At 46.4% G+C, this 27,996-nt stretch overlaps 1 protein-coding gene across 1 annotated transcript; it reads right to left on the minus strand.

Annotated features, from left to right (window-relative positions):
- Positions 1-1,420: 1,420 nt before the first annotated feature.
- nxph1 (neurexophilin 1) lies at positions 1,421-27,982 on the minus strand. Its single transcript, XM_063899143.1, has 2 exons — positions 27,767-27,982; positions 1,421-3,231 (listed from the first exon to the last, which is right to left on the minus strand). Exons 1-2 carry the CDS (start codon positions 27,836-27,838, stop codon positions 2,482-2,484), a joined length of 822 nt encoding a protein of 273 aa, XP_063755213.1. The 5' UTR covers positions 27,839-27,982; the 3' UTR covers positions 1,421-2,481.
- Between the last annotated feature and the right edge of the window lie 14 nt (positions 27,983-27,996).

The raw sequence follows: 27,996 nt of genomic DNA on the forward strand, positions 1-27,996 counted from the left end.
ACTCCGGAGCCTCTAATCTGTTTAAAGCCGACTGCTGATCCGAACTGCCGAGTCGCAGGATTGGATGGCAGGTGCCACTGTGGATCCCTCAACAGACGCTATCATCTCCATCCCAATCTCCACTCTTGGGAACCCGAGTTCACCTCCACCGGTCCGCCTGCCTGGCACCCTCCGTTTGTGAGGAAATCTGCTCCATCACACACGGAACCAGAACACGCTCCAAGAAGTAATTATAGTCGGACGCAGAGCTTATGTGTTCTGGTTCTTTCCGTGACGCCTCACACACTGTTTACACACTCTCTGTTTGTACGCCGCACTCAGGAGAAATAGGGAGGCTGGTTTGTTTGGTATGACGCACACAGAACACTTGTTGGGAAAGGTCTTCAGCTTCAGGAGGAACACGTTATACAGCGAGGAGACGAAATGATTCCTGTGAGTATATCTAGGTTTACCAGGGTGGTGCACAATTCACACACCACCTCAGACAGAGGTGCAGAGGTCAAGCAGTGGCTCAGTCAGTAGGGGCTTGGACTGGGAATCGAAGGGTCGCGGTTCAAGCCCCCAAACAGACTTGAAATATGAAAGGTGGACTGCTACTTGGAGAGGTTCCAGTTCATCTCCTAGGCCCTGCTGTGGTGCCCTTGAGCAAGGCACCGACACCTCCAAAGCTGCCCACTGCTCCCAGTACTAGGATGGGTTAAATACATTTCACTGTGTGTGTGTGTGTGTGTGTGTGTGTGTGTGTGTGTGTGTGTGTGTGTGTGTGTGTGTGTGTGTGTGTGTGTGTGTGTGTGTGTGTGTGTGTGTGTGTGTGTGTGTGTGTGTGTGACTAATAAAGAGGGTTTCATCCTCCGATTCTAAAGATGATTCCAATACTGTGTTTGAAACCCATATCCAGCCCGATGTCAGAAGCGCACTGAGCGGTTACGCTGCAGGACTACTTCCACCATTGTGTCCTCCTCATGTCCTCCTCATGTCCTCCTCATGTCCTCCTCATGTCCTCCTCATGTCCTCACTAAGTTCTTCAGCCTTTCTGTGGTCAGTGTTTGCACCTTTGTTTTTTTCCACATGGTTTTTTGAAATTGCCCAAATCAAAAACTGTTTTCGACTTTCTTCTCAGAATGTTTTTCAGGACAAACTTTTCTCTGAATTCTAACTTTGATTTTTTGTTCATTTTCTCAGAATTGTAAAATGTCAGATAGTCTGTTTTCTCCCTTTCGATCGGATCGAATGATTTGAATAGTGTTTTTTTTTTTGTATAAAGGAGAACACATCATCAGTTCTGTAGTGTTTCACACAAAGGCCTCTCCCCAGCTTCCTGGGAACTGGGAACCGAGTCCAACACGTTAGTGCAGCCGAAACAACAGAAAGAACCAACGCATACCAACATTCAGTTGTTAAAATGTAGTGTATTCTTTAATTAATATGTACATATCCAACCCCCACCGTCCCCCCAATAAAGAAAAAATTCACTGAATACTTTTTAATATATTTAGTAAGTTTTACAGCTTCTGTACAGGAGAGATGGTTTCAAGAAATTCACATCTAGGGCAGCAACATCATGTTCTTTGTTAGGAACCAAGAACGAGCATAAATGGAGTGAACAAGAGGAGTTAGCAAGAGGGGGGGGACACACAGCTCATGGGGGGCATGTACAGAAGCAGCGCCATCGGGATAAACTATGTACAATACAAACCATTCTTACAAATTAGGCTCTAAGATATAGAATTCAATACATTACATTTGATATATTAAGTGACAATGAGCAAGCCCCATCCCCCGCGCATGACCCGCTGATCGTCAACCAATCAGGTGACCCGACTTTCAATCAGCTGAGAATAAACTCCACGTGTTTTTTGATAGATTGACAGTTTTATATCTGAGCGAATGAACGCATGTTCTCTCCTAATGGAGGAAGAAGTGTGAACAGACCTCACTAACATTTACATCCCCTCTTCAGTTGCCTTGCAGGGTTTCGTAAAAAATCCTGATTTTATTTTTTATTCTTTTAATTAAGGATGTTTTCCAGGATAAACTGCAGAGCGTTAACAGCACAGCAGAGGCAAACAGTCCAGATGTCCGGAGAGAGAGAATGCATTGTGTCTGAAGTATGTGAACATAGGGTGTTAATAACATCCAGTTTCAAAATGAGAGAACCTAAAGCAAACAAAGGGCTAATAATGATAACAATCAGAACAGGACGACACGTCCTGCTGCCTACACATCTCCAACAGGGACACAACTAAACTCAGGAATACAACTCTAACATTCTTTAGCAGTCCGTTGTTCCAGCTTCTAACCGTTCAAAGAAACCGTTCTCTGCAGGATTCATGACGTTGGGTAATCATTGGGGGTTTGACTCTCTGGAGTGGACATGTTCAGGGACAGTTCGGCTAACACACACTCCTCTCCGGGATGGGTAGAAGCTCCAGTCCGTGCTCCACTCGTCCGCTTTTCCCAGCGTGCGAGTGCGCGGGAACATCAGCCGGACGGGAAGTAGGGCGTGTCACTGTGGTAGTTGTAGTCCGGGCACACCTTCTGCACCAGCTTGTAGTCGGTGCTGTAGAAGGAGATGAAGATGCAGATGACTTTGAAGGGTTTGGAGCAGAGCCAGGAGACGTGGCTCTGGGTCTGCTCCTGGTAGCAGGTCTTGGATGGGTCAAAGTTGCAGAGCGTGTTCTTGGCGCCCTTCTCAACCTTCTCGTACTCGATGCGGCAGTTGAAGGATTTGGAGTCCTTGGCGTCGATGACGGACTGCTGCGCCGCCACGTCGAACTCCACTACCTTGGTGGGCGGGACTAAGCTGACGGACACGTTGCCCTGGCCCGTGGAGTTGTGGCGGAAATAGACGCTGAAGGTGCCATTCCCGTGGTCCACGATCTTGCCGGTGATCAGCAGGTTGAGTTTGACCGTCTTGATGTTGGAGTGGAAGTCCCCCCAGCCGAACATCTTTTTGAACTTGCCCGTCTTGACCATCGGCCGCCGCTTGGCCCTGGGCCGCGAGTCCTGCAGGTCCGTGGTGTTCCTCAGCCAGTCCCACAGGTCCTGCTCGGAGTAGGGCTCGGGGGTGTCGTAGCGGAGGTCCAAGGCTGTGCTGTTCTCTTTGCCGTGGAGAGTCTGTGACAGCAGCCTACTGATGGACATGTCCTTACTGCTTTCTGTCCATATGTGCTTTAATGTGGACTTGGGGCTTCCCGACTTCACGATCTCCGACTTTGAGGCGTGGGCAACCTGCGGAGGAGAGGGAACAGCTGGTTAGCTACGTCAGCTTTGGACAGCAACCGTCTATCAGTGGTCACAAAGTCCTCAACATTTTTGGGGAAATCTCCACACATGTTCCTGAAGAATCATTTGCACACAGCATAACTCATACAGTCTGGTGAATGTGCAGAATCCATGCATGGTCTTTATATGACTGATTCTGTAAAGGCACTCTGTGGTTGGTACCGGGAAAGGCCTAGTTTATTTTGAAGCAGTTTATCTTTGTCTGTCGGGTCATGGAGACATAAGAAAGTATGGCACAAACAAAGTCATTGCTTTGATAATGAACTCCTCCCCTGCGACAGATGTTTGCTGGTTTTTGGTCAACGTTTCGGACCCTTTGAAAGCCTCTGGGATCAAACGGGGACACCTACTGATTACTGGAAGATTGATCATGCTCCTTTGTCACCTCAAAGACCATAAAAAGGTCTACCTGTCTCTTTGTACCAGTGGCCCAAACCATTTCATTTGGAAACCTCCAGTTTTTCCTGCAGAATCACCTAGAATTTGATGACTCGACTGCAGTTTTATTTTGAGGATGTTTCCATTTCTTTTAAAAACCTGGACATAGCCAAGCATCAAACTGGGAACCTTCTGATACTGGCACAAGCTCTTATCCTCCTCTGTTGCCTCTAAGACCCTTAAAAGGTTGCTCCCAGCCTGCAGACACAGAGACACACTTGTGTATCGGGTGAAACGATGCGTCATGAGATATTACTCTCCACATCATCTGTGTCATTCAGGAAATATTGACTTTCACATTCAAGCATGTCCACAAAATTGACCAATCAAAGAAGCTCCACGGGGGGTTAGAGGGATCAATCTTTGCTGCAAGCTTCAATTTCAAATCACGACAGCAGACGGATCCAAATAGGGAATTGTAGTGAGCAGAGAATAGCAATACCCTCGCCTCCTCCCTCTGCCCAACAGATAAATGCAGTGTCCGTTCGGAGGGTAAAGAGCAGACTATTAACTAAAGAGAGCTCCTTCTACCGGTGATTGATGAACCCTGAGGTTTTCTCCGCTTAGCGCCGATGAGTGGAATTAGCCTCGCTGGAGGAATGTGACATTGATTGGCTGATTTTCCTTCTGTGCGCCGTGGCAGCAGATCCGTCTCGCTGGAGGTTCTTTGCATTTTGCAGGGTTGCCCTCCGGATCGATACTTGGAAAATAAGGTTTCGCTACCAATCAGTTTCCAATTGAATTGCCTCACAGCAGGTCTACGAACACCACGGGGACAAGCAGGGAGATTTACTCACACTGTTACAAGGACACCGGTACTGGGAAACATGTCCCATACTGGGCAGAGGGTTATAATGAATATGTAACTGTTTATGAAAGTGATGGGTTTGACTGCTTCTATCTACATCTGATCTGAAGGGCTGCATGAAATCTGCAAGTCTCCTTTCTGTCTTTGTTTAAGCCTGAGTGTCTTTGGTGTTTATAAGCAAGAAGGAGTGCAGAATTAAGGTAGTTAATCAAGGAAATCTTCTTCTGAAAGATCGGATATTACTGCGTCCTTGGTGTCTGTGTAGAGTATTCTAGGTTAATCCATACCGCAAGTTTCCTTTTCTTGTCTCGTTTGAGCAATAAAAGCTTGCTTGAATGAGAGAGGGACCTGCTCTGATGTCTGGGAACACTCTTTAGTGCATGCACAGGTTTTATTACCTAGGTTTTGGGGATAATTGACACGTTAACAGAAGTCATTCACCTTTAAAAACTGTTGTCAGGTGAGTGAGTTATTTACAGAAGAGTCACAAAAGGAAATGCTTAATATCTGCATGTTCTCTGTCGTTAAGCAGTCCTGTTAATCATGATATCACCTTGGAAGAAATACTTAGATCCTTAAGTAAAAGTACAAATACTACGGCCTCTTCTGCTCACGTTCAGGTTGATATTGGTACTTAGTGCCTCTAACAGTTATTACTGCATTCGGTCAAAACTGATTAATCTAAAACCAACACCAGACTGAAATGAAGTGCAGAGTGAAAATCATCCACGAGCTTTGGATGTCACAGGCACAATGAATACAGAGTTAATTTAAAGACTGGACTGTGATGAGAGCGGCTGTTGAGGATAACCAGTTCCCCTCTGAGGACATGCTCTGCATCAGACTTGAGGAAAGTGAAGCCTCTGAGCTGAAGAGGGTCTCAGGGGTCTATCTTTAGCTGAGGGTTAAACTCAGTGTGAGGAGACACTCTCAGCAATCACCTGCTATTCACACAGGTGAGCCGGCCTCCTCGTGATGAAGAGGCTGAGGATCACATCAGACGGATTTATGATAATGTGAGTTCCTGTTCCTCCGAACATTCAAAAGAACTGATTAAAACCCCGGCACTGAAACAGAGGGGAAAACACTTCACCTGCCGTCGCTCTCAAGGGAGTCATTTATTCTTTTTAACATGTATTTGAATCGCCACAGAACAGCATTAGGAAATAACACCACAACTATGAAACAAACCAGCAGATAAGACCTTAGTCTATTTCTTTAACCAGCAGTGAAAGATTTCGAGAGAAGACACGAGATATTTCACTTCCATCGTCCAGTATGTTAGAAAATCAGTAGGTAGGTTCACATGCAGGTAAATAAGTGAGAGAGGTAGTGGGTAAGTATGGAAGTATCTTAGGAAAGCAAGTAAGTAAGTCAGTAAGTAGGTCAGGAAGTAGTTAGTTAGTATAAAAGTAAGCAAGTAAGTAGGTATGTGAGAAAGTAGGTTAGTTAGGATGAGTCCTGATGAATTCAGGCGGAGTAAAATACATGATTTGATTCTTCAGATGGTAGATATGTTCACATGCAGATGAATAAGTAAGAAAGGTAGTGGGTAAGTATGGAAGTATTTGAATAAAGCAAGTAAGTTAGTAAATAATCAAGTACACAGGTAGGTAAGCAAGCAAGTAGTCAGTATATAAGTAAGTCAGGGAGTAATGAAGATGGAAGTTAAGCACCTCACACTGCAGCACGTGAGCTGGTGGGTACGTGTGTGAGAAAGTAGTAACGTCTCTCCTTTACCCCCCAGGATGTTTCCCAGCAGGCTGGACTCTCCTCTCAGGCATCCTGCAGCACGTTTTGTTTAGGGCCGGAGGCCAGCTGGGGGGGGCGGGGGGGTTGATCCTGGAGCTGCCAGCTGCAGAGCTCACCTGAGGGACGGTGCATCTGGTGAGCAGAACCAGCACCACAGCCAGAGACAGGCTCAGATACTGACCAGCATCCAGACAGCAGCTGGACGCCTGCAGGCAGGAAGTCTGCTGCCAGAGAACCCCCCCCCCCCTCACTGTCTGCATCGGGACATCTTTACTGAGGAACCCTCCCGAGGAGCACTCTCCCAATGTGTGGTTTAGTGCTCTGAGTGGTGAAAATTACCCAAAGTATGCGAGGAAGAACGTTTGTGTGTGAGTCTGTCAGTGTGACGGCAGGTACGTTTCCTCGATATAGTGAATCAATCAATCACATTGTATTTATCCAGGCCAAAACAACCAGCACATTGGTCTCTGGGGGTTTCACAGTTCATACAGACACCCTCTGTCCTTAGACCCTCGCAGTAACCAGGAACACCTCCACAGAAACCTCAGGAGAGCAATAGAGGAGGACGGGCGGTTTGGGTCAAATACTTTTATAACAAAGAAGTCCAAATGCTAAAACATAACGTGTCCCGATATGAAAACATTAGAAGATGGATCCAAGAGGAAGTCAGCAATCGTCCAGTCAACTCAGATAGTAGGTGTGTGTCAGGAAGGACATAATGCACAATATGAATGAATGAGAATCTCAAAGAGCTTAAATTCACCGCATGAGTTTGAAACAGCAGCACTAAGGCCGGCCATGGTGCTAGCTCCAGAGCATACGAGCGAGTCCTTCTGGATGTGATCAGAGGATCTATCTGAGAAGAACAGCGTGAGGAAAGGGTCGAGAGCAAGGATCTGACCCTAATGCTTACCCAACGACAAATACCACCAGGGAAGAACACACGTTTCATCCAACGACTGGCTTCACTGGTACCAAGACTGTTGAGTGATCGAAAGAGGACATCACCGACCCCAGCCTGGCCAACAAAGTCCCCGCTCTCCCAGTAGATGGCTGTCCAAGAGCCAGGACTTCTGACCCAACCACCAAGACACCAGAACCCCAAACATGCAAAACCTTTCGCTCTGTCACGCACCATCCACACCATGGTTTCGGTTCTTCCACTGGACTGAAACAACCCCGTCATCTGCAGGATACATCCCAGTGCATACTCAGGAACTGGTGCAGTCAACCTCTGGCATGGAGACCAGTGCCGTCCAACCCCAGCTAACACCTCTGACGATGTGTACAGTGTTTCGAAAATGAGTTTGTCTGCAGAATATTGGGACGCTTCATGGTGGATTAGCTCCTGTAAGCTGTACTGGAAGCTTTGTGACGTAAAGACAGTCATTTCAGAGCTTTAATTACCGACTGTGACCGAGCTCTTCGTCACCAGTGTTTTTATTGTGTTCACACACAGAACATAACGGCCTGTTTGTGAGGGAAGCAGGTCTAAGCTCATAGAGTGTGCAGCTGGTTTACTGAACACACACACACACACACACACACACACACACACACACACACACACACACACACACACACACACACACACACACACACAGCTGAGGCTCTCTGAATATTAAATCTGAAATGACTGAAGCAGAGCAACAGTTGTTCTTTCCATCGCTTCACTTCCTGACCTCAGCTTTATTCAGGGAAGCTGTCCTTCAGATATATCCGCTGTTTCTGTCTCAGGTCATTTACCACAGGTGTGTGTGTGTGTGTGTGTGTGTGTGTGTGTGTGTGTGTGTGTGTGTGTGTGTGTGTGTGTGTGTGTGTGTGTGTGTGTGTGTGTGTGTGTGTGTGTGTGTGTGTGTGTAAGCAGAACAGCACTCCTCTCCTCTGTCTAAGGAAAGGTGAATAACTTTTAGAAATGTAAAGCAGTTCTAGAAAAAGGGTGCGTTTACCATTCCTTAATATGCATGGAAACTGTTTATGTCCGAATGAACTGAATACATTCTAAGTATGCCTCTGACGCTTTGTGTATGGACTGCTCAGGGTTTATGTTTCCTCATTATTCGTAGAGAGCGGACTGCAGTGTGCAGGGTGTTAGTGACGCTGCCCGTGTGGCACAGCAGGGAGTGTTTAAGAAGTGTTCGACCGCACAGTCAGTCGTTAACGGGCCGACCACGGATTAATTGAAATGTGGAATGAAGCAGGTCTTTGGATTTATGAAGTTTACACGAGTCTTTTAAGATTCTGTTACGCATAACGGGAGGACAGGACGGGAGCCTTTCAGCTAATGGGATGATGAAGGATACAGGGAGGAGGGTGGTGTCGACAGGTGGGTTTTGAGGATGATTTTGGAAGGCAGATCTGGGACAGGAGAAAATGCCATAGAGGTTGTTTATTTTTTAATTGTGGAACAGATAAAGCCTTCCAGAGCAAACCAGGTTATTTTGCACCTGTGATACAAGTCAAGCTTTGAAACAAGGTCTTTTAATGACAAAACCTCCCCCGAGATGTGATGGCATGCTCATGGAGACAGCCAGACCTGATCCCTCACAAAACCAGCGTTAAACCCTCCTGTTCCCGCCACGTTTGGAGGAGGCAGACTCCTCTCACAGATCCTCCTCAGAAATCCTGAACTTCTCCCCATTTGTTTCTGGTAATTAACTTGTCGCTCTGTGCCGAGCGCCCGGGCGTTATTGATGTGGCCGCGCCGTTGCCACCAGCTGGACAGCGGGTGATAAATCACATCGCTGCTCTCAGATCCGTGTTGCACCGTGTTAGCTCATTGCTAATTTGCACCTCAGTGACTGCAGTCGGGAAAAGGCCTGAGGGAGCAGACTGAGTTAAATTATAAAGAGGTCAGATAACATGGGGAGGACCAGAGGGGTGTGAGGTTTCAGTCAGGGTTGGAGCTAGAGAAGCTAACCCTAATGTGTCTGTCTCTGGACGATTGTGCACACCAATGTCCCTCAAAAAGCTGCCACTGCTACGAGATCCAACAACTCCAGATAAGAACCTGTAGTATAAAGTCATCGTTTCATTGCCACAAAATGCATCTATGAGTCAGAGAACTCATCAGAGCAAAGCACCATCAGAGCGCCGACTCTGATTTCAAACTCCAACATGGATTTTGTTCTTTGCAGACCATTTACATGCACTAAAACCTACAGAACACACTGCAGGAGAGGCTCTTTAAGGCTGAATTCAGCGGTTGTAAACCTCCAACAGAACAGATAAAACATGCTTTAATAAAGAGAGAGGGTCCTTCTCCAGCTGCATGAGTCCAATCATGAAAAATAGATTTTTATTTCAGCGTTTTTTGTCTGGCTGTGACGACCGTGGGAGACGCACCCAGCATTCAGCGAGGACGACCTCACATTCAATAACGTAAAGTCCGTTGTGGGAACCAAGGCTGGCAAAGGGATTGGGGTCCAGGGGAGATTCAGAGAGAGACTATCGGGCTTGAGTAGGTCCTGGGGCTCTGGCCAGGTGTCCCCAGTTAGGCTGATTGCTCTCCACCCCCCCTCCAAATTCCCTCACACAGGCAGCAGGCTCGGGGGCCGCCTCAGTCCGTCATGAATTAGTTAATATTCTGATTCCTCCATCAGTTTATGTCGAGCTTAACCTCGAAGTACTTGCATTTATCTATGAAACCGAGTTGTTTATTGGAGCGTTTTCTCCTCCATAAGCCCTCCAGCTTTAATTGGCATCATGTTTCGAGTTGTAGAGTGGTCCTTTACCTTCAAACCAGCTCTGAAAGCAACGCCACGTTCATGCACCGATTCAAACTGCAGTAAAGAAATGTTTGCATGAAATGATTTGATAAATAATCATCATTTAAACTCTCGGTTGGATTGGATTGGTTAAAATGTCCTCATTATTTTCCATGCTTCCTCTTCCTCACTATAGTCTCTGCTCTGGGTTTCTAGGATGTGGTTTCTATATCTCCTTTCCATTATTTCACTGCCCCATAAGATGGAAGACAAAAGCCAGATGAGCTCCACACTCTTCCAACATTTCCAATCATCGTCCTGTGGAATAAAACGCTGTGAAGAAAGAAGGCCTGAACACATTGTGAGGCTGAGAGAATGACAAGAGACGGGGAGGAGGAGAAAGGAAGCAGAAATGTGAGGATGTTAGCGGCACAAAGGAGGAGGAGGAGGACTGACCCCGAACAGACGGACAATTAACCTTCAGTTCAGCAGCGAGGACGAGCCTGTGTTCTGATAAGTGAGCGGCGTATTAAGCCCTGCAGAGACGCTCGTTTAACACGGGGAGACGTGCACGTGTTCCTCAGGTATCACTCTTTACTGCTTTAAATCACTCACTCTGCAGCTCCCCCTGTTTCAGGGGAGGAAACATCAACAGCCCCTTTATCAGGAAGAGAAATGAGGGATTAAAGGCTCTGACAGAACAGGATGTCTCTCCCTGTGAGAGGAGAAGTCCGTCTGATCCAGGTCTGATCCATATAGCGTCTTCCTGTCTGTATTGGTCTCTGATTATTCATAGAACGAGTCAATGTGCATAAACTACGGTGGCCTGCAGGTGCAAACATCAGTATTGTGCTTATTCCTGCAGTATATTTATCTGAGAGCTTTTTAAAGACGCAAAATATGAATCAACTGATAACTTATTGGGTGCATCCATTCCTGGTTTTCAGAGGATGATCCCTGACTTTACTCAGGTGCACAAACGAGGTTCAGCTCTGGGTCTGTACGGAGTCCGGCAGGTGCAAACACGCTGCAGCTTCAGAGAGGAAGCAGATACAGAAACTCAAATCAGAACTCATGCAGAAACATCTGCAGCAGCTCTTCAACACATGCAGAAACATCTGCAGCAGCTCTTCAACTCATGCAGAAACATCTGCAGCAGCTCTTCAACACATGCAGAAACATCTGCAGCAGCTCTTCAACACATGCAGAAACATCTGCAGCAGCTCTTCAACACATGCAGGAACATCTGCAGCAGCTCTTCAACACATGCAGAAACATCTGCAGCAGCTCTTCAACACATGCAGAAACATCTGCAGCAGCTCTTCAACTCATGCAGAAACATCTGCAGCAGCTCTTCAACACATGCAGAAACATCTGCAGCAGCTCTTCAACTCATGCAGAAACATCTGCAGCAGCTCTTCAACTCATGCAGAAACATCTGCAGCAGCTCTTCAACTCATGCAGAAACATCTGCAGCAGCTCTTCAACACATGCAGCATCTAGAGAACATTCAGCAGAGGAAACATGAGCAGTTTACTAAAAGCTGCAGAAACCAAACGCTGCAAGAAGCTCCAACACAACGGAGACCAGGGGACACTAAAGAGAGACACACACAGCTGGAGACCAGGGGACACTAAAGAGAGACGCACACAGCTGGAGACCAGGGGACACTAAAGAGAGACGCACACAGCTGGAGACCAGGGGACACTAAAGAGAGACGCACACAGCTGGAGACCAGGGGACACTAAAGAGAGATGCACACAGCTGGAGACCAGGGGACACCGGTGACATTCGGGGACGCTGGAATTGTTGCGGTTGTTTCCCACGGCTCTATTGATGAACGAGTCGTTTTACACCACCTTTAATCTATAGTCATCAGTTCAGCCGTCAGACGAGTGCATCTGTTTCCAGTGTTTGAGTTAATTGTTTATCAGTGTATTAGTGTAGTGTGTGTGTGTGTGTGTGTGTGTGTGTGTGTGTGTGTGTGTGTGTGTGTGTGTGTGTGTGTGTGTGTGTGTGTGTGTGTGTGTGTGTGTGTGTGTGTGTGTGTGTGTGTGTGTGTGTGAACAGCACTGAGCATTGAAGGAATCTGCAGAATAACAAATGCATCATATAAAAGTCTGTGAAGGGGGGGCGTGCTGCAGAAACACGGATTACATACTGTCCTCTGATGTCTTCTGCTGCGCTTCATTGAGCAGCTGTTTCCTGACACACACACACACACACACACACACACACACACACACACACACACACACACACACACACACACACACACACACACACACACACAACACACACACACCGTGCTGCAGGAATAAGACATGCACTACAGCGAAGTAATGGTCATGTTAGCAGACTGTTACAGCTCATTAGAGAGGGTCTGTGTGTGTGTGTGTGTGTGTGTGTGTGTGTGTGTGTGTGTGTGTGTGTGTGTGTGTGTGTGTGTGTGTGTGTGTGTGTGTGTGTGTGTGTGTGTGTGTGTGTGTGTGTGTGTGTGTGTGTGCTTTAGTGTTTTTGTTCTTGCTCCTTTTTCTCATTTTTAAAGCTGCATGAATATTGACTCCAAAAAATGCACCCATACACTGATGATTGCTACTCTAACAGGAGAGAAACACAGGGATTTCATCCTCTGCAGACCGTTGACATACACACTACGGGGGGGGGGGGGGCACAGAAGAAAAACAGGGTGTCTCTGGTTGAGATTCCTAACAGTTCCCGGGCTTCATAAATCAGAGGAGCTTCATCCTGTCAGCAGCAGATGGTCCAAACACACCGTCACCTCCAATCACACCTGAGGAGGGGCTGGGGGGGGGGGCCTGTTCTCCTGTCATATCTGCAGCCCCCCCTCCCACACACACCCACCCCACCCAGAGGCACCTCACTGCTGCATTAATGCCAAGCACTGCTCCTCTTCCTCCTCAATAATCTGCAGCGTCACACTTAATGAGATCTGCGGGTAAGGTGAGCAGCTTTGAGAGTCAGAGACGTCCGATCATCGAGACAGAAGGAGAAGCATCACGCCCTGAATCAGTCAGCACATACATATATGTATATCGCTTTTCTGTTGGTGGAGTATGTTTTACTTAGTTTGAATGAAGCAATACATGAAATCTAAAAACACATTCTTATTGTTGCTTCATTTTAAAATGTATTATCATTATTGTTGCTATTATTAGTATCATTAACAAAAATACTTTTCCTTCTCATAAAATAAATACATTTTTGACTTCAGGTATATTTGAAAGAAATATGGCAATGAAAGAGTTAGTGGCCAGCCCCCCGAGTCCGACCTGAGACGTCAATACACATTCAGCACTTTTCTTAACTCCTCTCATCACGCAATTCTGTCTGCAGCTGAGATCAGCTCGTTAAGAGCCGGTGTTTGGAAGTGAATCTCATGAAACACTCTTTCTGCTTCACACCGGGACACAATCTGTAATCAATCCGATGCTGAAGACGTTCTTCAGTTACTGTACATCATTGATTTCCAGGACATGACGTCATATAGGAGAGCCAGGAGAAAAGGAAGATGAGATCTCCAGAAAGCTAAGGCTAGGAGAGGGGACAGGAAGGGATCAAGGGTTCCTCTGAGCTGACAAAGCTTCACCACAGACCATGAAAACACCCTGAACCTCCGAACACATTCCCATCAGCCTCAGAATATTTGGTGTTGGATTTTATTTAGAAAAGTAAGTTTAACTTCGCAAAGTTAGCAGGTAGTGAGAACACCCTGCTCTGATTGGTCCACGGCATAGAGGTGTCCCGCCCCTTTGCCTATCAGGTGCAATGTGTTATCCAATAGGAGCGCAAGTGCTCCGTAGTGATGTCACTATGATACAGGAGTAAACAAAGGAGGTGTGTCAGGAGTTAGAGAGGTTTCAGGGACGGAATAACTCCTCCACCTCGTCTGCATGTCCCCCCCCCCCGCCCCCCCGCTGCAGGTCGCCGCTCCTTGACCTTGAATTCATAACGAGGATCAGACTGAGACCTGTTCCTAAGTCCCCTCCCCCCCGCTCCCCAAAGACCCCCCCGGCCCTGACACTGGAACAAAAGGACCTCAGGTTGACTTTGACGGCCGGCCTTTTGTCCCGCGGCACGACGGGCATTGTGGGAAAAATGTCCGTTTGAAACGTTCATTGTCCTGCAGAGCCTTTCAGCCCGGCCGTAACATTAATCACCACGGACACACACACACCACCCCCCCACACACACACACCCCCCCTCACACACACACACCCCCCACACACACACACCCCCCCCACACACACACACCCCCCACACACACACACCCCCCCTCACACACACACACACACACACACCCCACACACACACACCCCCCCCACACACACACATAAACACACTGGGGCTGTAATCGCACCGGCCAGAGAGCAGTGTGTGTGTGTGTGTGTGTGTGAGAGGCTGAAGGCTGTGTGTCACAGCATGTGTATGGCAGCAGAAAACACCGGCCTGATATCTTTCTTCTTCTTCCCGTGTCACAGAGAACTATTGTTCAGAAACGACAGAAAACACGAAATGACATGCTTCTTTACACACACACACACACACACACACACACACACACACACACACACACACACACACACACACACACACACACACACACACACACACACACACACACACACACACACACACTGCACACATTTCTTTTTAGATGTCCGTCTTCAGGAGCCCTCAGCCCGTCCTGCAGGAGGGGAACATTACGTGTGTAATCAAACGAACTAATCATTTATTTTTGCAGCAATTTTCCCTGTTTGTGACTGCAGTGCATGAGACAAATGCATGCACCGATCATGTATGACATACTCCAAAATCACACGGAGGAATCCCATGGAGATGCTGCCTTCAGGGACCAACACAGAAACACCACATCCCCGTACCTGCAATGCAACTAACTCTTTCTCTACGGGATCAAAAACACTTGCTCCTAGCACTAGGATGGGTTAAATGCAGAGGACAAATTTCACTGTGTGTGCTCTGCTGTGTGTGTGTGTGTGTGTGTGTGTGTGTGTGTGTGTGTGTGTGTGTGTGTGTGTGTGTGTGTGTGTGTGTGTGTGTGTGTGTGTGTGTGACCAATAAAGAGGGTTTCATCCTCCGATTCTATCTATCTATTCTAAAAAGCTCAACTAATCCACACAGGAACAGCTGTCTGGAAACATCTGTAATTTCCTCGGGTTGTAAACACACACACACACACACACACACACTCTCACACTCTCACACACACACACACACACACACACACACATTCCTGTATTAGATCCTGGCTGTAAACTGTGTGAGTTAAACTGCTGGATTTTCCAAAGGGTTTCAGCCATTTGAACAGCTGTTTCCCTCCCGCTGACTGACTGAGGATTTAATCCAAATGTAAAAAAAAGAGAGTGGATTAGAGAGCCAATTCCAGCAGTGTGTGTGTGTGTGTGTGTGTGTGTGTGTGTGTGTGTGTGTGTGTGTGTGTGTGTGTGTGTGTGTGTGTGTGTGTGTGTGTGTGTGTGTGTGTGTGTGTGTGTGTGTGTGTGTGTGGTAGCCGGCTAAATAAACAGCGAGCGAAGGGAAAGCAGAGCTGAGTCTCGATTCATTAAACCCTCTCCTCGGGGCGGACGAGTCAAAATATTCCCCCCGAACAGAAACATGCTAATGATGGGGCATGACTCATGATTGACAGGTGGCTTTATAGGAAGTGTGAGGAAGACGTGGTGACACACACACACACACACACACACACACACACACACACACACACACTCTCTCTCTGCTGACTGCAAGAAAATCTGCAAACACATCCAATTATCTCCCTGGAATTTGTTCTGTGTTTCTGTGGGACTGGCTTTACTGCAGACTCAGAGCCAAACAGGTTTTACATTTCTGCTGAGTCGCAGATATAGACAGGGGTTTATTGGGGGACTCCAGGAGAGCTCTGTTTAACGCCGACTCATTACTCACACACAGATTTTACTACTTGTGAGGACGGCTTCTCCTGCAGGCCGGGGCATCAGGTCACATGATCAGCGGACGGACTGCAGGATGTTTTATTTCCTACACCACGCCTAAAGACAGAGTCCTCATTTCGATATAGAGGAGCAGCCGTTCAGCAGCCGTTCAGCAGCCATTCAGCAGCCGTTCAGCAGCTCTTTGCTGAATTACATTGGATTCTTGAAACATGTCTACTGTGTAATACTCAATCGCTCCTCCCAGTTAAAGTGTGATTGAAATTCTTCTCCTTTCTTTAATTTCATGTCCAAAAAATACGTTTCAAAGACCAGCAGACGCAGAGAGATATACCCTGTTTTCTTTGTGGACTTCTTATTTAAAGTCTTATGTACAATGAGAATGAATTCAACCACCTCGTGCTGAACATAGAAATGAATAATTAAATCAGAACTCAGATGCAGGCTTTTGTCTAAACCAGGTCTCAGGGTCTCTGCTCCCTCTTACTGTCAAACCAAAATGCAGACAAAATGTTAAAGAGCTGCCTGAAAACAACCTCTCTGTTGGTCAGAAAGGGTTTACTGAGTCCAGAGGTATGGAGATGGGGTCAGAGGTCAGATGTCTGGTCAGACGGCAGAGACAGCTTACGGAGAATAAATAGGGGATGGATGTCCGGTGGGTCTGCGGGGGACGAGTGGCAGGCAGCAGGCTGACACTGAGACTGAGATTTCTGATCCTTTCTTTACTCTCCATTTTTCTGGAGAGGAAGTAAAGGAACCGGAGCTCTGGATCTATTTGTTGTTGGAGGTGCGATATATGACTCAGCAGCTTTAAGACGTGAAGACACTTTTATTTTCATGTTCACACGTTGTATTTGAATCTGAGGTTTAAGGTCATGTGTAGTCAGTCTCCATCCTTTCAGCTGATCAGGAACTGAAGTTCTCCTTTGCTCTTTGGGAACACTTAAACACTGCGACCCATCCCTCAGAAGCTTCCTGTACCTCCCCTCACATCTAATGTTGAACTGACATCTGCTGAGGCCTGATAGATGCCCCCCATCCCCCCCCACCCCACCCCCCCCCCCCTCCACCTCCACTCTGCTGCAGGCTGGTGAATCCATCACAGCGACAGCATGAATTACAGCGAGACACCTCAGTACCTCCGTCAGAGGTAAGTGATCTGATTAATGTCCGAACAGAGAGAGACATGATGTAACACACACACACACACACACACACACACACACACACACACACACACACACACACACACACACACACAACACACACACACACACACACAGTGAGAGACATGATGTAACACACACCTGCTGACAGGAGGAACTTCCGATTCACTTTGAGATTTCCACCAGAACACATGAGAGCAACACATCCAATACCCCCCCTCTGGGTCACGCCCCTTTTTGGTGTAACTATGTCATTTGGCACATTTATAAACGCTCTACACCTCAAACTCACCTGCAGCATCTACAGAACATTCAGCAGTGAAACCAAACACTGCAAGAAGCTCCAAAAACAACGGAGACCAGGGGACACTAAAGAGAGACGCACACAACGGAGACCAGGGGACACTAAAGACAGACGCACACAACGGAGACCAGGGGACACTGAAGAGAGACGCACACAGCTGGAGACCAGGGGACACTAAAGACAGACGCACACAACGGAGACCAGGGGACACTAAAGAGAGACGCACACAGCTGGAGACCAGGGGACACTAAAGAGAGACGCACACAGCTGGAGACCAGGGGACACTAAAGAGAGACGCACACAGCTGGAGACCAGGAGACACTAAAGATTGACGCACACAGCTGGAGACCAGGGGACACTAAAGAGAGATGCACACAGCTGGAGACCAGGGGACACTGAAGAGAGACGCACACAGCTGGAGACCAGGGGACACTAAAGAGAGACGCACACAGCTGGAGACCAGAGGACACTAAAGAGAGACGCACACAGCTGGAGACCAGGGGACACTAAAGAGAGACGCACACAGCTGGAGACCAGGGGACACTAAAGAGAGACGCACACAGCTGGAAACCAGGGGACACTAAAGAGAGACGCACACAGCTGGGACCGGAGCGCTGGGTGACGTTCAGGATCATAGAGCTGTCTCTGTCTCTGATGTTGGACACTCTCCTGAAATGTCCTCTGGTCTTTTTTAACAAAGAAAATAACCTATATCTAAATTTCGACTTTTAAAAATGTCCCCCTATCGTCTCATCATTGGACTCCTTCTTGCTGTGGCCTTCATCGTCCTCTTTTGAGGATCACACGTTTTGTCTCTTAATTTTTTTTCTTTTCAAACTTCAGATTTTTTAAAATTTCCGACTTTCTTCAAAATCACTTTTTCTCAGATTTCAAATTGTTCTCGAGGACTCCTGATGTCACTCCTGATGTCACTCCTGATGTTCCAGCACATCTGCAGTGACATCAGGAGGAGCCATGTGATCCCAGTGTAAAGTAAGAAGTGAGCTTCCACCGACAGAGACAGTTTAGATTAACTGAGCATCTCTTCTGTAAAACGGTGGAGTATGTTTAGGCCCGATTCCAGAACCGGTTTACACATTCCACTCGTTTATAGTTTAGCAAATACTTCAGAGTAGTAATCTTTTTTACTGCGGTGTAATTTCCTCTTCATTTCCCGAGACGTTTCCTGGAAATAACCATTAAATGTAATGGGAAATAGTTCAGAGACAGTTATTTTAATTAGTTTAGTTAATTCCATTCATTGGCAGGCGGTGATTTCCAGGAGACGTCTCTAGAAATGTCCCTCATTTAACTAAACTGAGTCAAACTATGACCAGGAGCTCCCACTGCAACCGCTGAAAGGTGAACCCCAGCATCTTCCTCCAGTACAACGCAAGGATTCATACAGATGTCCTCTCTTCATCAGCTCTTCAGACTCACCCTATTTCCCATCTCTAACAACAGGAAGCTGAATAAAACCTGCAGTTTGGCTGAAATCCATCAGAGTCAGACCCCTGTCCCCCGTGCTTCAGGGGAGGGTGTGCTTTGCACGATGCTGTCCACTGACCCGTCAGACCCAGACTGAAATATATTTATCTACACTTCTCCGTCAGGACGGCAGTCACCATCGGGGTCTTTGGTATCGTTTAGAGGTTTCAGTGTCAGTGGTACATGCCGTGGTTAGTTTGTGTGACTCTCTCCCCCCCTCTCCACTGATGGTCTCCCTCCATGCAGCTCCTTCCTCAGGTGGTGCCCACTCCCCAATCAGGACCACCATGAAGGCCTGAGGAGCCTGAACACAACAACCTTAAAAGCAATGGAACGAGCAGACACACACATACACACACACACACACACACACACACACACACACACACACACACACACACACACACACACACACACACACACACACACACACACACACACACACACACACACACACACATACACACACACTCAGGTAGATATTTTGCTCGAACCTAATCAATGTATTATTGGTTAGTCCTCCCCAAGTGGCCTTAAACTAATCACACAGTTTCAGAACACGCCAACCACATATTTCCCAGCATGCAGCTGCTCCTCCGGCTGTGGTTGGGCTGCAGGACCGGTTGGTTCACCGGCGGCGGTAAACAGCAGCGTGTTGACTCGGCGTGTTTGAACAGAGCGCTGCACAGAATCCATTTTTCTCTGCTGAGGAGGAAACACTCGGGACGATGGCGTGGGGACGATAAGAGAGGGGAGAAACGTGACGAGAGGCAAACAATGAGCAGGTCTGAGTCTCAGGGAGGAGGAGGAGGAGGAGGGTGGTGTTTGGAGTGGAGGGTCAGCCGATAAGAGGAGTTATTCATGTGAGTGTGAGGAGGCGGCGGAGAGGAAGAAGCCTCAGATAAGCAGGCGGTAAATGAGTAAGAGCGATAAGAGCTTCCTCCTCCTCCTCCTTCTCCTCCTCCTCCTCGCCTGGAGTCTGGTGACGTTTGATTGACAGCTGTCAGACACACACTTCCTCCCGGCTGTGACTGGAAACCGTCAGCCGATGAAAACATAGATCTGTAATTCTGAGAATCGATGGGCGGACGCTCCGCTCCGTGTTGTCAGAGCCAGAGATCAGCTGCTGAAAGAGAGGGACCATCCATAGGTCTGTTCATTTACCACTCCACAAAGAACCCAATAGCAGCAATTTAAAGCAGCTGCTGCCCATTTAACTCAGTGAGGGAGGGGGGGCTGATTGACACTCATGAGCAAACAATAACAACAATTATTCACTCGCGAGCGGGAAAATGAGTGGCTTAGACTAACCAGCTTCTCTATACTCCTATAAATATATAACTCCGTGCACTTTGAGGCTGGAAACCAATCCTGTCCCAAAATAATACAGATCTTTGACACGCTGCTGTTTAACCCACTTCATCGTGTGTTCCTCCAAATAAGCATCTGTGTGTACAGAGCAGCGTGTTACATCAGCTGTGAGCAGGAAGTGACAGCCTGACACAGACTGGAGTAGAAGCCTCTCTCCCTCCCCACTCCCTCCTCTTTCCTATTCCAGCTCCTCACATCTCCCTCTTCGTCTGGTTTTGCACTACAAAGTCAGAGAAGTGTGTGTGGGGGGGTTTGAAGATTGTCGGAGGACAGATTTTGGATAAGTGCTGTCTTTAACAAACACCCCACTTTAGAGGAACCGCTGCCGCTCAGAGGGACCGGGTCTGCAGGAGGAACTCTCAGACCTGATGAACTGTGAGGCCTTTCTGTGCTCTGAAGCAGGAGAGAGAGGTGCAGTGATCAAATCTGTGCAAGTTCCACATCAGACGGGCGCATGTTGGTGGGAAAGCAAGGTCTGCGAGGTGGTGCGGGTACCAAGAACTCCACAGATCCACTGGTTGCTTCAAGATATCCTGCAGATGATTGGGTTTCAAGTTGTGTAAGAACAGGAGTTCTGCAGAAATGAAGAGTGGGATTAATGTGTTGATGTTAGCATGCTATTCATGTGAAGAAGAGGAGGTACTTTGGTGTTTCAGAGGCACTGGAACCCTTAAAGTCTACCCAGTGCCTCTGCTCAGGGATTATCCTGCTGATAAACCCACTGAACCAGGACCAGGTCTCTGCAGGGGAACACAGAAATCTTTAACGGCTCTTTAGAGAGTGGCGTAAAGCCTCCTCCCACAATGCACTGCAAACATCCTGCAGGAACTCAACCCTTCATCACACGCATGAGTGTTCATCACTCATCGATCCCTCTACAAGTCATCGGAACATGTGAGGAGCGACAGAGCACTCAGTGTGACCGCAGGACGGATCCGGAAGACATCAGCAGATCCATCACTCCTCCCCCCCTCCCCCTCCTCCTCCTTCTCTATCTCCCTGCTTCTCAGACCGGCGTCGGGTCAGAAAGCCGGGACATCCATCACTAAACTCCCAGAGCTCCAGCTGCACCGAGTCCAGAGCCAGAACCAGACTGCTGAACACAGCCTGAGACTCAGAGAGGGGCGATGCGGGCGGTGAGGCAGGAAAACCACGAGTCATTACTCTCAATTTTAGGATACGCTTTACCCAAAATACAACCAGAGTTTCTGGAGATCTTCTAGTCTTTTTAAGAGATAATAACGGGTCCTCTAGAGCTAGAATCACCGCATCAGACTCAAAGGGTCCAGTAGCACAACATGATCAGCAAGAAGTTCAACCATTTAAAATGAAGCGCTTCAAGTATTCTGTAAATCAGGCACTGGAGCTCACGTTTGATCAAGCTAAATGAGTCCTGTTAAATGTAGTACTCGTGAATCACAACAGAAACAAAAGCAGCATCTCCAGTTGGATCCAAACATGCAGTGAAAGGAAAGGAGCTCCACAACTGATGCCGAGAAACTGAGCTACTTTTTAAATACCCTCTGTGTGTGGGTTTCAAAACCAGAACAGTGAGCTGCTGGGTTAGTCTCCAAAAATCACCCCGTTTTTCCCATTACTAATAGACTGGTGGAGGTTGTCATGTGATCCAGATACCAGTGGACTCTGAGCAGCTCTGATCCTGCACAGCGGCAGACCATGAAACCAAAACAGTGCGCTGAAAGACTCCAAACGCTCCGTAGAGCTGATGCAGACGAGAGGAGTCAGAGCAGCAGATGTGGAGCAGGTTATCTTCACACACACACTCTGCTTCAAAGAGCTGCTATCAGGCTCACACACTCTGCAAACCCACTGCCCAGTGTGTGTGTGTGTGTGTGTGTGTGTGTGTGTGTGTGTGTGTGTGTGTGTGTGTGTGTGTGTGTGTGTGTGTGTGTGTGTGTGTGTGTGTGTAGCTCCCCTCAGGATCAGACCCGGGTCGGGAGTCGTGCTGAATAGTTTTTTTTTTTTTTTAAGAACTACGCCCTTCAGCTCCGACCTCTGAACTGTGAACACGATTGAAAATCTGGAGCAGGAGGAGAGAGGCTGTGTGGTCATTAATCACACACACACACACACACACACACACACACACACACACACACACACACACACACACACACACACACACACACACACACACACACACACACACACACACACACACACACACACACTAGTCAAAAGTACTGCATTTATTTTGTTACTGAAGTACCAAAAGTGAAAGCAGTCGTGCAGAATCATATGGATTATGATTATGAAAGGTACAGTACTGACTTCCACAACAAGTATATATTCTCAGGTAAAGTACTTCAAATGTGTACTTGTATTTGAGTAAATGTACTTCACCAGTGGAGTGTCTATCCCGCTGGCAGAGGAAAAATAATCCCAAACAGTAGATGCAGTTATCATCGACCCTACGTCCAAACTCCAAGGTCAAGTGTTGTTTTGTGTGTGTGTGTGCGTGTGTGTGTGTGTGTGTGTGTGTGTGTGTGTGTGTGTGTGTGTGTGTGTGTGTGTGTGTGTGTGTGTGTGTGTGTGTGTCTGTGTGTGTGTGTGTGTGTGTGTTACAGTTCATGATATATAAGGAAGTACAAACAGACCGGGTCACCTTGCAGTTGTGCACCATCAATCTCCAGCGGCTCAAAGACTGGAGGTCAACGGTCAGCCTCAGCACCAATACACTTTGATTTCACTCAGAGCTCCAGGTTTCTCTAAAAGTCTACTTTTAGGAGACCTTAATATATTAAATTATTATATTTAAGGGGCCCCATCACTCTCCTGTAGTGTGTTCTATAGGGTTTAGTGCATGTAAATGGTCTGCAGAGGCTCAAATCCCTGTGTTCCTCCAGAGGGAGTGTCTCTCCAAGACATAACTGTGTAAATATTTTGTGAAAGCACATTTGGTTTTAAAATACTGTGATGGATGGCTCCTTAAATGTGTAGATGTATTCACATGATTCATTCGTAGCTAATTATCATGAAAGCTGCTAAACATCTGTGGCCCCTCCCCAGAGGAAGGGTCCCCGATCTCCTCTAAAAGAGCCCCTCACCATGAGAACATTTCAGATTAAATGAAATGTGCTTTACTCTCTACCTCACTTCTTTAAAGGGAGCCTGTTTACTGATCAATTACAGCAAATACAATTAAATGTAAAACACCCAGAGAAGTTCAATAAGTAAACTCAATTTAGAATCAAATGATAAATACAGAATGTTGAAAGGCATTACACAAGTTTGAAACCAAATCCAATGAAATACATTTCAATAAAGTCAAATGTATTTCATTTACAATAAGCACAACCAGTTCAACACTAGACACATTTGGCCCTCAATGGAATACACTGATGTGAATATAGAATAAATGAGGTTAACAATTGAATTAAATAAAATACTCTTAATAAAAATTCTGCCAAAGAACAAGAGCTGAAACAAAGCCGGGTCACCGGGCTGAGCTGAGGCCGGGGACATGGGGGAGGTAAAGGGGGGAGTTAAGGGGTGGGGGTTTCAGTGTAGTTCTGGGTCTGATCTGATCCGGGGCCCTTTGTGCTCGGCTCTCAGACGGACGCCTCCATGCTGCTTTAAAAGCTCCGCGGCACAAAGGTGGAACACTTAGAGACACACCGCCACACACCTGAGGACCCCACACTGCACCACATCAGTGTGTGTGTGTGTGTGTGTGTGTGTGTGTGCAGCGCAGCATGGGGGCACTTGTGGAGAACGCCTCTGCTGTGTAATTGAATTAATGCTGGATTTCAAAGAGCTCAATGAAAACATGCTGCATTTTTATTATTAGGAGCTAATTCAGAGGCTGAAGTGTGTGGGGGGGGGGGTGCACAGTGTGTGAGCCGTACTGTAGGGTACGTGTGTGTGTGTGTGTGTGTGTGTGTGTGTGTGTGTGTGTGTGTGTGTGTGTGTGTGTGTGTGTGTGTGTGTGTGTGTGCGCCCCCCTACCGCGTGCAGACTGCTTGACTCTGCAGGCCCCATTTGCAGCGTTTGATAATAACACTGTGATTTGACAGACTGTCGCCAGCGGACCACTGCAGCTGTTACTCCCGGGGGGGGGGGGTGGGGGGGGAGGGGACAATGCACCAGACACAACCATATCTGCCATTTAAAAAATAACTAAATAAAAGGAGCCTGTCAGCAGTGTGAGATCCTTACATCCATCCTGAGTTCTGAGACTGCGGGAGGGGCGAGACAGCAGCCACTAATACAAAAGAGACGTTTGATTTAAAATCAGGAGGAATATTTACAAACGCACTGCAGCACATGATGGAGTAAAATACCTTAATACCAACTCAGAGGAGACAGACTTTAGCATTTAGAAGATGACTCAATATTTCTATTAAAGCAGATTTTAAAGTGTATTTCCAGCAGAAACAGTCCAATGGAATATGAATCCACAATTCAAAATATCTCTTCCTCTTTCTCAGTGTCCTATCAGCTGACCCCACAATACAGATGCTCCACAAAATTATAACAAATACCTGTTTTTGCATTTGAAATACTATTTGTTATTTTTAATTCGTTTGTGCATTACATCTTTATAAAGCCGTGCAAAGGACAACACAATAAGCCGACAGACACTTTCTCCAGATGCAAACTGGCCGGAATTAAATGTGGGAAAGTATCATTACACTTAGATATGCTCGGAAAATGCGGTAAAGGCAGGCGGAGTTTCGCCGTCTAGAACCGATGTGAATTTGTAGAGCAAAGAAAATAAACCGAATTGAAAGACAACACACTCCACATGTAAAATCATCTGAATTGCTTGAATAAAAGAACCATTTGAATGAAGCAGAATCACGAGAATCGCGGGTTAAATTCAGCCGAGAGTCCTTCTGAAGTAAAGTGACTCACAGTAAAACAGCCTCCTCGAGACGTTACTCTGCAAACTGCTCGGAATATAATGCATAATAACTACGATTGGATTTAAACATGGCGGTAAATCTCGACCAAAGCAGACGGGATACGGCTGAACAATGGAGGGGGAGTTAATTGAATCTCGGATCCAGGTGTGTGTACCTGTTATCGGGGTCAGAGACAAGAGGCTTAACAGAGACAAGAGCCTCGAACAGGAAATAAAACCATCAGAGTTCAGCAGTAATCCGCTGCTGAGCACCGTAAACCCGCGGGAAGGTGTGTGTGTGTGTGTGTGGGGGGGGGGGGGGTTAAAGAGTAGAAGACATTTAGAGAAACACACCTTTCCTTCGAGAGTGCGATTTGTTTCACCGAGAATAAAAGCGTGAGTTCGATTTCCATAAATGTCTCCAAGCTTCAGGAATTAATTCAGAGAGATTTATTAGAAATGCGTTTCAAATGTCACATGTACAAATCACAAGTCCTTTTATAGTTTAATAAATAAGTACATCTCCATTGTTACCACTGCTATTGTTCGTATGACTCCACTGTTTCTTGATACAGTCAAAAGGAAAAGTGTGTTGGATAATTTCAGCACCTTGGAGAGCTCCAGCTGTGTTTTGAAATAAAGACCTGTCACACACTCACACACAGACCAGAATACAAACAATTACAGGGGTTAATTAGTGAATAATAAGCTGGATTTTACTGGAATATCATCATCATGAGTCAAACACATTTCATTTATTTGAATTGTAAAACGTAAAATAGTCCGTTTCTTTGATGTGCTTACACCTGTGAGATGTGGGCCATCAGGCGAGGTTTCATCAATTAGAAATAGAACATAAATTTATGAAGATAATTTGAATTTAACACAATAAATAATATCAGATTGATTGTTGATATCTTGAAGGAGGAGGAAAAAAGAGCTGGATTTAGACTCGATGTTCTCGGGCCTGAAATATTGGACAAACTTAAAGGAGATTTAGAACAAAAAAAGGGTTGAATAAAGGAAAATAAACACAATTAAACTGACTTCATTTCGTCTGTTTGTTTGTATTTTTTGCAGTGAAATTACGCACTACAGTGCCCAAACTACATTGTGTTTCCGGATTGATTTTCAAAAATGTAACCTGGATGAAATAAGATAAAACCTAAATTAAGGATAAATGTATTTACAGGAGATTTAGTAAAAACATAGAGTAAAAAAAAAAGGAAGTAAACTTCACGTTTACTTAAACACTCGTTTGGTAAAATAACCAGAGTGTTTGGAGACGCGGAGCTCTGGGCACTTTGGTGAGCTGTGGCGCCCCCGTGAGACCACTTCCTCTCCACTGGGTTAGCAATATTAAAACATATACAACTTAAAAAAGGTTTGAAAAAATAACGTTTCACCTTTATCACCATTTTCCCTGAAAGATTGATCCTTGGTAGTGAAAGGCCATTTTACGCACGGCATTACGCACAGGAAACCAGCACTTGGATCAAGTTTAACCATAATATAATTATAAAACACAGACGGATTTTGAATCCTGCTTGACTTGTTTATTCCTAGTGAAATATCCTAAGAGACACAGGTGCGTTTGGAGAATGCGTAAACTGATCTCATCTGGAGGAAATAAAAACGGATTCTGGAGGATATTTTTCAGAAGTGCAAAGAATCCCCAAATGTAGCGTTTGTTAAATAGCAGCTAAATGATGTGAATTTCAGACCAAACTGAGACTAAAGACACAGATTTAGCATTTAAAATATGAACAAGTATTCCTATGAATGCATTACCTAGATTTACAGTAAAAATGCGAAATAAACAAAGAGTCATAGCAGTTTAAATATATGACCCCTCCTCATCCTCTGTCCCTCCTTACGCACAGGAGGTGTGAGATGTTTACCAAACCACAGAACAAATACTGTCAGGCATATCTGACTACTTATTTTAAATACTTTAGAACGATTTTCTGCAATTTGATTGTAAAGTATAGCCACAAAAAGTGAAATAAAGTAAAATACAAAGAGCCGAATTTAAGAGGACACGTTCAACATGTGATCCATCCAAACGGATCTGAATCAAAGGAATAGAAATTGCTTTAAAATTACGTTTTACGCAAAATCACGAAACACGAAGACGGAATTTTGAGTCAATATGAAGGTCTGGAAAATAAACAACTTTAAGCTAAATTGAAAACAACAGCCTCGACATGTTGTCCTTTCAAACTGCTTTGAATTCAATGTCGAGAATTTCACTTAAAATCCAATATGCAAGAAAAACTCGACAACAGCATATGGAATTTCGCCGTGGAAAGTAACCCACACTGAGCCGAATTCAAGAGACCTCTCCAACATGTCATCCATGCAAACTACTCTCAATTAAAAGTACCCTAAAATTAGGTTGAAAGCTTAATCACGATAAACACAGATGGAGTTTCGCCGTTTAGTGTCGGTAGAAGGAGTGTAAAGTGAAACCCAGTGAGCCGAGCTGAAGAGCACTGACGTGTCAGTGCTCTTCAGCTGCTCCAGAGCAGATGAACAGAAGTTTCTGGAGGTGCATTTCGCAGGAGGAGTGCAGAAAGTTGGGTATATATTTTGGGTAAAGACTCACCAGACAGAGCGCGGCGCACAAACACACCCCCCTCATCCTCCCGGAGCTCAGAGTCCACGCGCTGCGGTCCATAGATCCACGCGCACAGCCTCACAGACCCGCAGGAAAACACACAGCGCACCGCATGGTGGTGGTGCAGAGAGTTAATCCAGGTGCGGACGCAGGTTCCTGATGGAGAGGTTTGACGCGGACGCGGCAGAGGGAGCGCTCGGTCTGAGGAGCGCGGCACG

The sequence above is a fragment of the Eleginops maclovinus genome, chromosome 13, assembly GCF_036324505.1.
Source record: "Eleginops maclovinus isolate JMC-PN-2008 ecotype Puerto Natales chromosome 13, JC_Emac_rtc_rv5, whole genome shotgun sequence".
NCBI classification, from domain to species: domain Eukaryota; kingdom Metazoa; phylum Chordata; class Actinopteri; order Perciformes; family Eleginopidae; genus Eleginops; species Eleginops maclovinus.